The following is a 13,506-nucleotide window of genomic DNA, read 5'->3' on the forward strand; positions in this document are numbered from 1 at the left end:
GGTCTTGTAAATCTGTGAGCAAAATAGAATGTATGGTCAAACCATAGCTGTCACTTTGCCAGTTTTGAATCTCAGAGTAGGTGTGGTAGATGGCTGTGCAGACACACTCCTCCTGATGGCAAGTTTGTAATTGAAATTAAGGAAATCATAACAGCTCTTAAAAGAGATCTTGAATCTTCATAGGGTTTTCAGAGTTGCTAATTAGAGCCCTTGTTTTTTGTTTTTAGTCGTGCTTATAACTCTTGCATTGTTGAAATCAATAGTTTTATCTTTAAAAATTGGAATCTCTTTGGCTCTGAAAGCAGAATTTTAATGTATAATGCAATAATAATAGTGCAGGAGCTTAATATACCTTGAAATATATTAGTCATTGTTTTGTTTTTTTTTTAACCTGTGTAAGAAGCTTACAGTGGTCTTTTTAGGGAGATCTGATAATCAATTACTTGTTTTAGATGTCTATGGCCCTTATTTCAATAACCACCATACAACGAGGTGGTGAAATATATCATAGCATAGTCAGGTAAGTGTCATTTGAAGGACTACTTCAGCACATTTCTAAATTGTTCATTTTTTATTTTGCAGGTTGTCATCCTAAAATAAAAAGTTAGTGGCTTTTCAAGACATTTTTTGCTTTGATTTGCTTTTCTTATGCAATAGAAAAAAAAAAAAACCCTAGCCTTTGTTTGATCTAGGATATCAAAGATGGGTTGTTTGAGAGTGAAAGCTGGTGTTTCAAAATTGCTAAAAGGACAAAAGAGAGCTAGTTTGAACTCTTTAACTTTCTCAGAAATAATGACCTAAAAAAGTCTACTTCATAGAAGCATTGAAATGTTCAATATACTGTTCTCCTGCAGCAATGAAGAGTTTAATAATTTTTCAAATATTTCAAGGCACTGGAAAGATTGATTTTTCTGCTCTCGAGGTGCTCATGAAATACTAAATTACACTAGAATCTTTTAAAAGAAATTACACTTTAGCAGAGTTATGGTTTAGCATTCCATTCTGTTCAATAGCTTTTGAGGATGTCAAGTCTTGTAAGGTCTGCCCACTAGTATAAAAACCTTCTGAGGATGAATTGTCAAACCTCAGGCAACCCTTGAATGAGGAAAAAAGTTATGCAAACCCTACCTATGTTGATTTTTTGTGCCTAATTTATAGACCAGACTAAACTTTAAACTTGGTGCTATAATAATGTCAAATGTAATTAATTTGTTAAATCATAAATTAGCATTGTATTTTCCTATGGTGCTGAGCCAGGACGTGTTCTTGAATATTAAAAAGGAAACAAAAAGCTTGCTTGCTTGCAGAAATTCATTGCAGTTTTGTCATATGGCTGCTGAGCAATCACATTGTTGAAATATTAAATAGTTCAAAATTAATTCCTTTGAATTCTGAGTAGGTGGTGATACTTGTGTTTTTGTTTTAAATCAGATAAACTTGTACTTGAAAATGGAGAAAAAGCCTAATAAGAAGGAGGAACTGACACTAGTGAACAATGTTTTAAAACTTGCTACTAAGTTATTGAAGGTAAGAATTAAAATGGTATTCCCATATTGTAAAAAAGAAGTAGAATAGATTGGTTAAAGAGTCACTTGTGTGACTTCTGCAGGCAGTAGGGTGTGCTTTGGTTTAAATTTGCCCTGTACCTCTTCACAGGGATGCTGCTTTTTTGTACACTGCAGTCTGTTATGTTGCCATCATTCTGGATTGCAAATTATTATTGCATCAGGGAAGTTTTCTTCTTTAGCTGTGTATTAGCAGTGTGAGAGAGGGTACTTCAGGGTGGTCAGGATGATGGATGCTTGGGTGTGACGGTGTTCACAGGGGTTCTTGGATGAGGGAAGAGATGAGAATGTGGACTCCATGTTTCAGAAGGCTTGATTTAATATTTTATGATATATATATATTACATTATAACTATACTAAAAGAAATAGAAGGAAAGGTTTCATCTCAGAAAGCTAGCTAAGCTAAGAATAGAATGGAATGAATAATAAAAGTTTGTGTCTCAGACAGAGTCCAAGCTAACTGGGCTGTGGTTGGCCATTAATTGTGAACATCCAAGATGGGCCAATCCCAGATGCACCTGTTGCATTCCACAGCAGCAGATAACCATTCCTTACATTCTGTCTCTGAGGCCTCAGCTTCTCAGAAGGGAAAAATTCCTAAGAAAGGATTTTCACAAAAAGATGTCTACGACACTTGGGAAATAAATGATGAAATTTTATTTGTCAACACAGTGATGATTTGAGACCTTGTGACCTCACTCTACCACACACTGAATTTGGGTCCCTTAGGCTGTTGATTCCCATGTGCCAGGGGGAAACCCATAAAATGCAGTTAAAACTTTAATTTAGCCAGTCAGCAGCTGAGATCAGAGTATTTCTTCTAGTTAGATGAGTAATTCCTTCCACCAGCTCACCTTGAGCAAGGTGTGTGTTGGTCCCCTCCTCTCTAAAAAGATACAGAGCACTTTTCCTGAGAGGACTGATGGAGTCAGCAAGGACTCAGAGCTGCCTGAGCAACTGCTGGAGAGCTGTGCTGCAGCAATAAAGAGAGCCTGACTAAATCAGTGACTGTCTCCTGGGTAGGAATAAGGGACTGCAGGGCTTTCAGGACCTGCTTGTGGAACAAATGGAAGGAAGTCTCCTCAGTGCATCAGGTGGTTCAGGTACACAGTGGATACAGAAGGGATTCAAGGAGGGACTGGACAAGAACAGACAAAGCCCAACAGGTTAAGGATGAGCTCTCATGAGCTCATCATGAGCCAAAGTGTTTGTGTGCTGTGAGAATGTGGGTAAGGTTCCATGCTGATCAAGGCTTGGTCTAAATGGCTTCCATTTTTTTCATTTTCTTCTCAGTGTTTCAAAAAAAAAGCTTTCATGTTTTACTCTTGCCAAAAGTCACAGCCTTTTCCAATGGGGAACTTATCTTTTGTGGCACAAATCCCAGACTCAGGCCATCATTTAGTTACTGTGAGAAGGTACCAAAAAGTGAGATTTTCAAGCCACCTACTAGGAGCTTTAAATAAATTCTTGGTAGTTAGTGATTCGTGCAATACTTCATGTCCAGTAGCTAAATGGGCTTAGGGTTTTTTTAATTTGATTTTGGGTGGTTTTGATCTTTAAACTTTATAAAGACTAGATTCTGTTGAGTATTCTTACTGTTTTCTTACTCACAAATTTGGTAAGATGAATCCAGAATCTAAAAGCTTTTTCCTTACAGAATTTCTCTGCTGTCCTTCTCAGAATCATGTCTTTTGTATCTTTTGTATTTGCAGCAGAGTTTTATACAACATTACATCCAAATGAAAAGGTTGTTCATTGTTATTTCATGTTTTTGAAGGAAGAAGAAGAATCATACCTTTGAAATTCTTCATGTTTAAGAAAGGGTTTATAAGGGCATTTTCAAGGCCCAGGATGTAATGCAGGAGAAGGATGAAGATGAATTTAAAGCTAGAAAATATAAATGACCAAAGCAGTGATAGTTGGTAGACTTTATATAATCCACTCTTATATTTTCAAACTCCTTTTTATTTCCTTTATTTGACATATTTCTAGGCCAGAAAAGTTTGGGTGACTATATTCACACACCAATAATTGAAAATCAGTGAAATAGCTTCTTTGTTTGAGTCTTGCTACACATTAATTTGGGCTAAAGTTTTGTTCCTTTCAATTTAAAAAAAAAGTAAAATGTTGGCAGTCTAATGATGGTTAGGACTTTTTTTCCTTTATCATCCCTTTCTGGCTATATAAATCAGTTGTTAGTTTCAAAATCAATGGAATAAGAAGGAAATTACAATAGGAAAGATATTTTTGTTAATTTTCATAGTTGTGAGGTCATTATGAACAATCTTACTTTTCTTTTTTGTGGTTCTGCTGCCTGTCAGTTCTTTTAACACTGAAGGTGATTTCTGAAAAACTGTAAGGAATTTGGAGATGCTGTCACCCAGCTCTTTATTTTCTTGGCTTCATGAGCAAATTGGTAGGTCCTGTACATGGGTAGCCTCCAGTTTTTTGAAGAGTTATTCAGACAATAGCAATAAACAGCCAGTTACTGTGATATTTTCCTGCACAAATGTTTTGCTCCACTGGGACTTGAAGACTTCCTAAAGTAATATTGCTCAATACATATGTGAACAAAACCTCCTTTGTGTCATTTTTGGTTTTTAATGATGCTGTTGCTTTGCCTTTTTAGGAACTGGACAGTCCCTTTAGGTTATATGGGCTTACAATGAATCCACTGCTTTATAACATCACCCAGGTTGTCATCCTGTCAGCTGTTTCTGGTGTCATCAGTGACTTGCTTGGATTTAATCTAAAGGTAAATACTTGAGAAGCATCCCTTTTTTCACCATAGACTGAACACATATTGAAGCATAGTTAATTCTTAACCAGGCTAACTAGAAGATTTATTGTTTGAAAACTGTTACTAAATTACTAAATTAAATCTATATCAGAAGAATTATGGTGTATTTGTCAGAGCAGCCTTAAAACTTTTTTTTTTTCCTTTTGTGGCTTTGTAATTTCCTTTAGGACACTTAATTACAAGAAATCTTAGATAGAAATACGGAGACATTTGTTCACATAAATACAAGACCTCCCTTAACTTAACTTTTCTTCATATTCCAGATTTGATTTCTGTCTTTATTCCTCACTGTTCACTCTGCAGCTCTTTAGGGGAGGCAGGCAGAGCAGGCTATCCTTGTCTTGCACTGCAGTGAAACATTGCAGTAGGAATGGTATTGCTGTGACCAGTCCTACAGTGTTGGTTTGTCATTGCTGTAGGGCTGTCCCCTTGAATCCTTTTCTCAGGCCCACCCTGAGCTGCAAACTCTGGAAACCATTTCAAGATTCAGGTTATGAGGCACAAGTTTGTTGTTGTCACAATGGCCTTTATTGGCCATTAAGTTTGCTTACATCTGCTATCTTTTTCTTGTTAGAAATAAATAGATGTAAAATGTATTCTATTGGTCATTAGAATATGTAGCAAATGCAGTAAGAAAAAATGTGGTGGTATTGCAGTTCTGGTAACAGAAATAATTTGAGAAATAAGTTGATGTACTGCTCTAATTTTTCCAGCTCTGGAAGATCAAATCTTGACAGTATAGAAAGAAGATGAAATAACACAGTGTTACAGAAAAGGTCATTGATGGACAAAACTGTCTCACAGCAGCCACTGAACCTGTACTTCAGAAGCTACAACCTCTTCAAGGAAGTAATTTGGAAAATGGAAGTGTTTACATCTGTCTTGTGCAATCTTTGTATTTATTTCATCTTCTCACTGCTTTATGTTTGTTTTAGTTGACATTTATGTTTTATTTTCAAATTCCTTGTTCTGTTCTGGAAAGGGTCAAATTTAGGAAGGGTCAAAAACTTTGTGAGAGTTTGAAATCCTGAAATACGATCACACTAAATTGCTCTATCTGTTGTTAAAGCTAAGCCAATGCTGAACATTTTTAGTTACCAGTAACACTATATGGAAGTCATTTGATTTTTGATAGTGTGGTAAAATTGCTTAGAATATTTCATTTGCACCAGTCATTTATGAGGACAATGTCAATGGATGTTTGGTTGCAATAGAAAAGTGAGACATACTCAAAAAATAGAGTACTGACAGTACAGTATGACAGGTAGCAAAAATGTTTTATATTACTATTAGAAACAATTTCTAATATTTTGAGTAATTCCAGGATCTAAACTCATATAGGCTGCAGTTTAAATATCCTGGGATATTAAAAAGGTATTATATAAGAAGTCAACAAGTGTTCTTTGATAACACATTTATTAGAGCAATAATTGTAAATGGTTACCATGCTGTATGATATTTTGATAAAAATTAAATATTGTATTTATTTGAAATACTGGGCTGTTCTGTGCAGCTCTGACTGTGCATGTGCACTTTTTATTGTTACTTTTAATGAGAAACTTTATACATATAAATGTATATTAATTGGGATATATTATGGTGAACTATGGAGCAGTATGTATTATATGTTGAAGTTGAATATTTAAACAAGCAAATTATTTACTGGTGAAAGGAATGCTTTGAATGACTGAGCAAAAAATAGGTAGATAGATGCTCTCCTCTTGTACACTATAGTATATGCCATTCATACCACATTGAAGTTTAAGAACAATTAAACACAAAGAACAAGTTTGCTCTGGTGAGCAGCAGAGCTACAAAGCCTGGTATTTGGCAGGTTTGTGTCTTGAAATAACTGCCATTCCTCCCCAGCAAGTGTCACTGCCATGTGCTTTCTGCTGGGCTTTCTAACACCTCTCCCTCTGCCTCCCACAAGGACCAGTCATATTGACTCATGGTTCTTCGGTGTGACAAAAATAATATGTCCATCCCTGTGAAATTAAGTAACTTGTAACAAACTTTCCTTCTACAAGGAAATTATTCTGGGAGGATTAATACCACGAGGCACAAGTATTCTTATATTTTCTAAAATACTGGCTTCATACTGAAAAATTACAAGTAATTGTTGACAAGAGTCTGGATATTGCCCTATGTTTGCTAATGTTCAGAATCTTCAAAGATTTGAAGTATTGAGTCTTAAACTTATGTGGTATAAAAATATTTTTATATATAAAGCAACACAAACAAGCATTTTGTATTTTATTTGCCTCTGTACTAATGTTTAATAATGACCAAAGTGCATTCTGGTTTTTGGAAGAATGTATTACTGGAGCTTTAAGAACATACTATATTTAGTTTCTCATGTGAAAACTTCAGCTGCCTCTGATCTGTTTCTCCTTTCTCTGTTGTTTGACGTTGGGATTGTTTTTAAAAATTAAGTACATTTTATACACAGTTTTTTCCAAATTATGGTACAGACCTACACAGAACTTAATTTTGCACAAAATATATTTAAAAATAAAAAAAAAAAAGAGAACAGCGGGAGTTCTATGGGTGATAAAAGACAAGGCTGATGCTTTTTACAGCCTGTCACTATTAACACCAAGAAGAAAACCATTCTTTAGTCTAGAGTGGAATTAAATTATTTTTAGACATGTGAAATAGTGACTATATGGCTTTCATTACTTTAAAAAAAAAGGATGAGAGGAAACAGCAATTTGGGTGAAGGTGAAATTAGTTGAACCATGTATACCTCAGCAACTAGCACTGTGCGGTTTGTTGCACTAACAAATGGCGGCTTGGGGAAAGTAAAACACTTGTGAAATGAAATGAAAAATAATAAAAACCTTTATTTGCTACCCTTAGGTATATTCATTATGTTAAAAACGAGAGAGGTTTATTCTCCATCCCTCAATGTGGAAAGTCCAGTATAAGAATAGAGGCAAGTAGAAATATGGCAGATCTTGCGTTGTTAACTGTTATTTTTTGCCACGTGTTTTGTAACTGAAAGTGTGATCAGGCTTGGAATAAAGCTTTCTATGGCTGATGGTAAAAAAGAAAAAAAAATGTAGTGAGCTATGTCTTTGGTAATGTCCAGCATATTTCTGTGTCTTCCTGTTTTGATTTAAATCCATATATTCTATTTAAATTAAAGCATGTTCAGGAAAGAAACATGCACACAGAATGCAAATGATAGAGAATATCATCTAGAACAACCCAAGTGAAAGTACAAGTGAAATGCAGAAAGATACTTTAATAATTTGATTCGTTTTCCATGTTATCTTCTAGGAATGGGACATTTAAAACCCTTTGGGTAGCTACCAAATTTAGTAGCTTCCAAAAACTTCTCTGGATTGCAAGCTTATTTCATTCCAGGTGTAATGCTTAAGGATATTACTGGTTTAGATTTCAAAGGTCCATCTTTGGCACCCAGCAGCAAATGGTAGAGAGAGTTATCTTTTTTACAGGTGGTGGTAGTGGGCTGCTGCTCCTGTCATTCCTGGGTACTTCAAACCCCGAGGCACCCAAGGTGGCTGTCAGGGGAAAAGGAGGAGAAAGGTTGTTGGTGTTGATCTGCCTGCCCACTGCTGCCTCCTTAGGTAGACTTTTTGTCATGAGTTTCTCAGTAGTGAATTTCCCTCAGTAGAAATGTAAGAGAAGACTTTGAAGGAGGAATACCTGATTGTTTTTCTCAGTCCATAAAGCAATCAGGTTTTTATTGCATGACTGCACAAAATGTATCTGTATTGGTGCAGGAGCTGGGGAAGGAAATCTTTTAGTAATAAATAGCAGCTGAAAAAGTAATCTTTTCCAATGGGAAAAGCAGTCATCTTTTCCAGTGTAATTCTTGCAAGACATCAGAGGAACTCATCTTGAGAAGGTGCCCATGTTGTTTGTTTTGTTGAAAAACCTCTGCAACAGTCTTCACACAGTTCACCACTTTACTGTGGCTTTCCTCATGAATACTGCCTTTGTACCTTGTCAGTCTTAGGAAAAGTAGTGACTCTCAGCTGGGTTGTTAGGATCCTGCTTTGCTGACACTTCCTTTTCCTGAAAATCACCATCATCTTGTCATTGGTGATGGACAGAGAATGCAAATGCCCTTTAAGTCCCTGTCTGGGGGGTGTTCAGACAGAAGGTGCTCTTGGCAAACCTGCTGGGCCTCAGGGAGTGTCTGACCACAAACCACCAGGAGATACCTGCATTGCCAGTGTTCCTGACTGGGCTGATAGAGGTGTTGGTGCTAATACCTGTCAGCTCTGCTCATTTCATCTGCTCCTTTGCCTTCCTGACTGAGCAAATAGACCCCACTGGTGGCAGCAACAAAGCAGCTGTCTTGGGAAGGGGGAAATGTCCACAGCTGCTGTGGACAGTTTGTGAGAGGGATAGATAACTCAGGAAGGAAAGGGAGTGTGATACCTCTGATACCTGGAACTGATGATCCACCTCTGGTGACGGTTCTGCTGTCAGAGTTGGATGTCTGCACTGTGAAATGTAACCCCTGAGCCCAGCATTGCCTGGGGCTAGGTGGAGATAAGATTTCCTCCTTACTGTTTCAAGCAATCAATCACTGCTGCAGTCTGGCATGTCTTGTACATTCCCTAGACACACAGGCAGCCCTGAGAAGGGGCGTCATGTGAAGCCTTTTGGGAAAGGGACACCAAGGTCTTCCCCATAGTTTGCTGCTACTTCCCCTGATTAGGCTGGGATAGGGCAGAACTTGTAATGGATGGTTTAGGGGCAATAACAGAAATCAGAGGAGGCTGCAGCTGTAAGTCTTGTCCCTTGTTACTTGGTCTTGCTGTGGGTGGTCATATTGCAGGCTGAAGGCTTTGTCAACCTGTGGCTGTAGAACACTGCAGCTTGCCCAAATCATCTTGGGGAGGCTAAAGCATGTGGGGAGGCTGGTTCTAAATGTAGAGAATCCCCATGTCCTGCATCTCAGAGCTGATCAGCTGCTGCCACCAGGTGTCTGTCCTCTTTGGTAATTTTGATCCTCAAATGCTACACCCCCTGCAGTTTAATATGCATGGGCAGCCACAGTATTCTGGAGGATGCCGTGTTGCTCAGTGTAGGTGTTTGGCACAGGGGAGGTTCATGTGAAGGAGAATTTGCCAGCCTGCTGTACCAGGAGTTGGATCTGCTTCTCCAGCCCAGGAGCAGTGGGGCTCTGCTGGGGGCTGGTGTTGGAGCACATGGCTGCTGCCACAGCAGCCAGGAGTCCTGGGCAGCCCTTCAGGTGCTCTGGTGTCACATTTAGGGCAGGTTGGGCTTGCTGGCAAAGAGGTCTCAGCAGATTTTGTTTTAGTGCTGTCATGCCCCAGACACGCTGGAGTTTTAACTATAATTAATACAGGTATGTAAGACCTTGGATTTTAATTGGATGTTAATGTAGAAGCTCAGGTTAAATTGCAAGTCCCATCTTGGTTGCATCAGGGAAGGTTTGAAGTGTGGCTATAGGAATAAATGGGGAACAGGAATGAAACCAGTCTGGTTGATGCCATCTGGATTGTCTGTCAGGCTGCCTTGTGAGAGCTTCCCCCAGGTACCTTTGGTGCATGTAGGTCCATATGGAATGTCTGAATTATGCAAGTCTAAAATATCTGTAGAGCATTATTTCAGATTAGTTAGTTTAGATTAAGCACTGGAGAGTCAGTATGTACCTCAATATCTTACAAATAACTTTCCTAAAGTGTTATTAAATAAGATAAAATATTTTTTTAAGTTTATGTTTTTGCCTATATCCTTCCTATTTCTTCCCACTCTTTAATCATTTTACACTTGAGTGGACACTTTGCCATCCCTAAACAAACTTTCAGAAATCTGAAGTTGCTGTGGATTTGGTTTTGTGATAAGAAGTCAATTCTCTGGGCTGTAAGCAATGCCCTGTCTCCTGCTGTCAGTAACAGAATTCTCTGGAGAGAGAAATCAAGAGAGATTTCCTTTCTGGCTCTTCAGAGATGAAGCTACAACATTCAGTATGGACACAAGCACCTCTGATAAAATAAACAGCACTGATGGCTGGTCAGATTCAATTTTTCCAATACAAGCTTGTATAAGTTCACAGTCCAGAGTAGGAAATAAGGTCATGCTGCAGAAAGATTTGTCCATTTTATTTCTTTTTTCCCCCTATGTTTGATTAATCATTTCAAGGAAAGGAAAGCACATTCACTTTAGGGACAAGCTCCCAAAAATATTCAATTTCTAGCTCTTTAATTTATTACTTCAGTCTTTTGTTTAATGATGACACAATAGTTTATGTTTAGGCACGCTTGCATTCCTAAGCACCCACCAACTTTTCACTTCTAGCCCTCACAAACAGCTCCTGCTTCTTGAGCATGGCCTTATTGGTAATGAAATTTGTCAGGAATTAGCTGGCTGCCTTCTGCCCATATCACAATCCAAGCCTGAGTCTCTGGGTATGTGATTATGCATCAAATGAAATCTTCTTTTGCTCTGTCTCATGCGTGTAAATAAAGGGGAAGTGAATTACTTCACTAATTGAAAATCACAGTTAAACAAATGGAACCTAAGTGGAAGCTGTCACTAAACCAGTGAGTTTTGATGAAACAGTTGTTTGGAGTACTCCATAATTTCATTAAACCATCTCTACAATGGTGCTGACTGGGGTCAAAGGCAACCAGCCCTGGGATAAAGGTTTGACCTCAATGAAAAGTCACTTTCCAACAGCTCTGCATGCTCTGCTTACTGTACCCAGGGCTGTGGTCTTCTACTTTGTGTAGGGTTCTTTGTCCTGAGATGTCTGAATTTTAGATGCCAAATTGACCCAGGGCTTCCTCGGCAATCATTAAAAAGTCACGTTTACCTTTAGAGGGGAATTCATTCAGTTGATCTTTGACCTTCATTTTAGTGATCCTCTGAGATATTTCTCTCTTGAGTGTAAAAGGAAAAGAAGTGTGTGGGTAATTTAGAATCAGATGCAAAACTTCCAGCCACTTAAATTAGGGCAAATAATCCAACTTTACTGTTTTGTTCTGCAGTGAAACTTTAACAGCGTTTGCAGCTTTGTAATTAGTTTGACTGCTATTGGAAAGGAAGACAATTGCTTTCTTCTTTTCTTTTTTAATTTTATTGTTTTCTCATAGAAAAGATTTCCAAACAAGTATTCCACAATCCTGCCCCAGCACTCAGCTCTCTCCCTGTGCTGTGGAATGGCAGCTGGTGAGCTGCCCACATCTGTACAGCTGCAGCTCACAGCCTGCAGGCAGCACTGTGCAGGCACAGCAGCAGCACCCAAAACAGGCACAGCCTGTGCCAGGGTGACACACGGGTGGATCTGGAGAGATCTGTGTCTTTATTACTAAAATGAGTCACTTAAAGGATGGGTAAGATGGGCTCTGGCCTTGACCTCACACATGGGGAAACGCTGTTCCAGTTTTGGCAGAGTTGCAGGGGTTATGCCTCCGTTCTTTCCTGTTACACTGGAAATCCCTGGTGGCAACAATGCTGCCAGGTGTAAAGGTGTGATGCCATTGAGGTACAAAACCCATCTGGAGGCAGAGAGCCCTCCCTGCTTGGCCAAGATCTCTGTGCAGAGCAGTCCCTGTGATGTGTGACCTCCCAGCAGCCGCAATCAGGGGTACCCTCTGCTCCGAGGGAGAAGGGCTGACAGAGACAAGGCTTTGCCTTGTGTCTCCTACGTTATCTTCAGGCTGTGGATTTGCAGCCCAGTCAAAGATACTCCTCAAAGGCCTTTGCTGGCTGGCCTGCAAGTGTTTGCAGGGTGGATAAAAATAGCAAAAAATCTCTCTGGCTTGCAGAGGGGGAACCACTGTTAATTTACCACTGTCCTTCAGCACGGTGTTCTGGTTCCAGTCTTTTGTAAACCCGTGCTAAGTTAGACTGTTTCTAAGTGTGTTTGGTGAGTTATTTATTCATCCAGCATTTGTGGATGACAGAAATAACTCACAGCGACCCTCGGAGGCTGCTGCTGGAAACAGGCCATTACCCCTGGCTCTTGTGCTGTCATTGTGCAGGCAAACACAGCAGGAAGAGCAAAGTACCGTATTTAACCTGCATTTCTCACCTCCCCTTTGTGCATCACCTTTTGAAGCAATAGCTCTTGGGAGCAGATAAGTGCACTGAGTATAATGAGGTGAGTCTGTCTCCAGTCTTACAGATGTGAATATTACCGGGCTTCTGACTTCTGTGCTGTCCAGGGGTCTGACTCTTCACAGCTCTTTTTTGCCTGTGCTATGATCTGTTTTCACCACTTGTGAAACTGGCTGAAGCAGTTCCAGCCCCTCCCGAGTAACTCTGCACATTTCTGCTGCCATGCTGCTGCTACTCCAACCCACTTGGGGTTTTCCTTTAACACCATTTATTTCAGTGTTGCTCATACCCCGAGTGCTGGTGCTGCCACAGCTGCACAAGCCATGTGCTGCTGGAAGGGGGTGGAAGCTGGATTTTTGGCTGCAGAAAGCATATTGTGTGGCTACAAACAATAGGGATCACTGCCATCAACCTTGGAATAAATAGGAGCCATTGAATTTATTGAAATGGGATTAATTCCCATTGTGTATAGAGGGGAATTAATACAGTGAATGCAAATAACGTAGATGGCCAACAATTTTAGCCTTGGGGTGACATAATGCTGCAGTTAGGGACTGCCATTATTTCCTATTCTTCTTTCCCACACACATGTGCACATTGTGAATTCCAATTGCACCACAAATCTTGGCTTTCTCGATAAAAATAAAAGATTAGAAATTCAAAGTATGCAAAGGAGTAATTGTAAAATAATTGTTATAACTTGGAGGAAACAACAGATGTTTCACTTGTTGCTGGAATTCTCTGAAGGAGGACTAATTTTCCAAGCATATCGAGTACATGCTAATCAGAAGCATTTTTCTCTATGCAGCAGCATAATGGTATTCCTGGAAATGTTCTTTGTGTTAGCTTAATAATGCACAGCCAAGGAATGCACTACTGGGACTAGTGGAGCAGCTTTTGCCACTACCTTTATATTTTGTTTCTTTCTAATTCTCTCAACTGGGCTATTTGAAATAAAAGGCAAAATAGATTTATTAATGTTTAAAAATAATATTTAAACCAACCCATGAAGATAAGTGGGGGCCTCATTGAAGATTATGTTGGTGCCTTGTTAAAGTTACTACTGATAA

At 39.0% G+C, this 13,506-nt stretch overlaps 1 protein-coding gene across 2 annotated transcripts in view; it reads left to right on the forward strand.

Moving 5' to 3' along the window:
- The window catches only part of PHTF2 (putative homeodomain transcription factor 2), a 63,679-nt gene extending 56,257 nt beyond the window's left edge, over positions 1-7,422 (forward strand). For both annotated transcript variants that reach the window (XM_071423994.1, XM_071423995.1), the window contains exons 16-18: positions 1,432-1,527; positions 4,196-4,321; positions 5,080-7,422. In XM_071423994.1, the coding sequence (XP_071280095.1) occupies positions 1,432-1,527; positions 4,196-4,321; positions 5,080-5,100 (243 nt within the window). In that variant the 3' untranslated portion in view covers positions 5,101-7,422. The remainder of the gene's footprint in view (positions 1-1,431; positions 1,528-4,195; positions 4,322-5,079) is intronic.
- Positions 7,423-13,506: the final 6,084 nt, after the last annotated feature.

This window comes from Agelaius tricolor, unplaced genomic scaffold, assembly GCF_023055355.1.
Source record: "Agelaius tricolor isolate 1412-34295 unplaced genomic scaffold, bAgeTri1.0.p SCAF_3, whole genome shotgun sequence".
NCBI classification, from domain to species: domain Eukaryota; kingdom Metazoa; phylum Chordata; class Aves; order Passeriformes; family Icteridae; genus Agelaius; species Agelaius tricolor.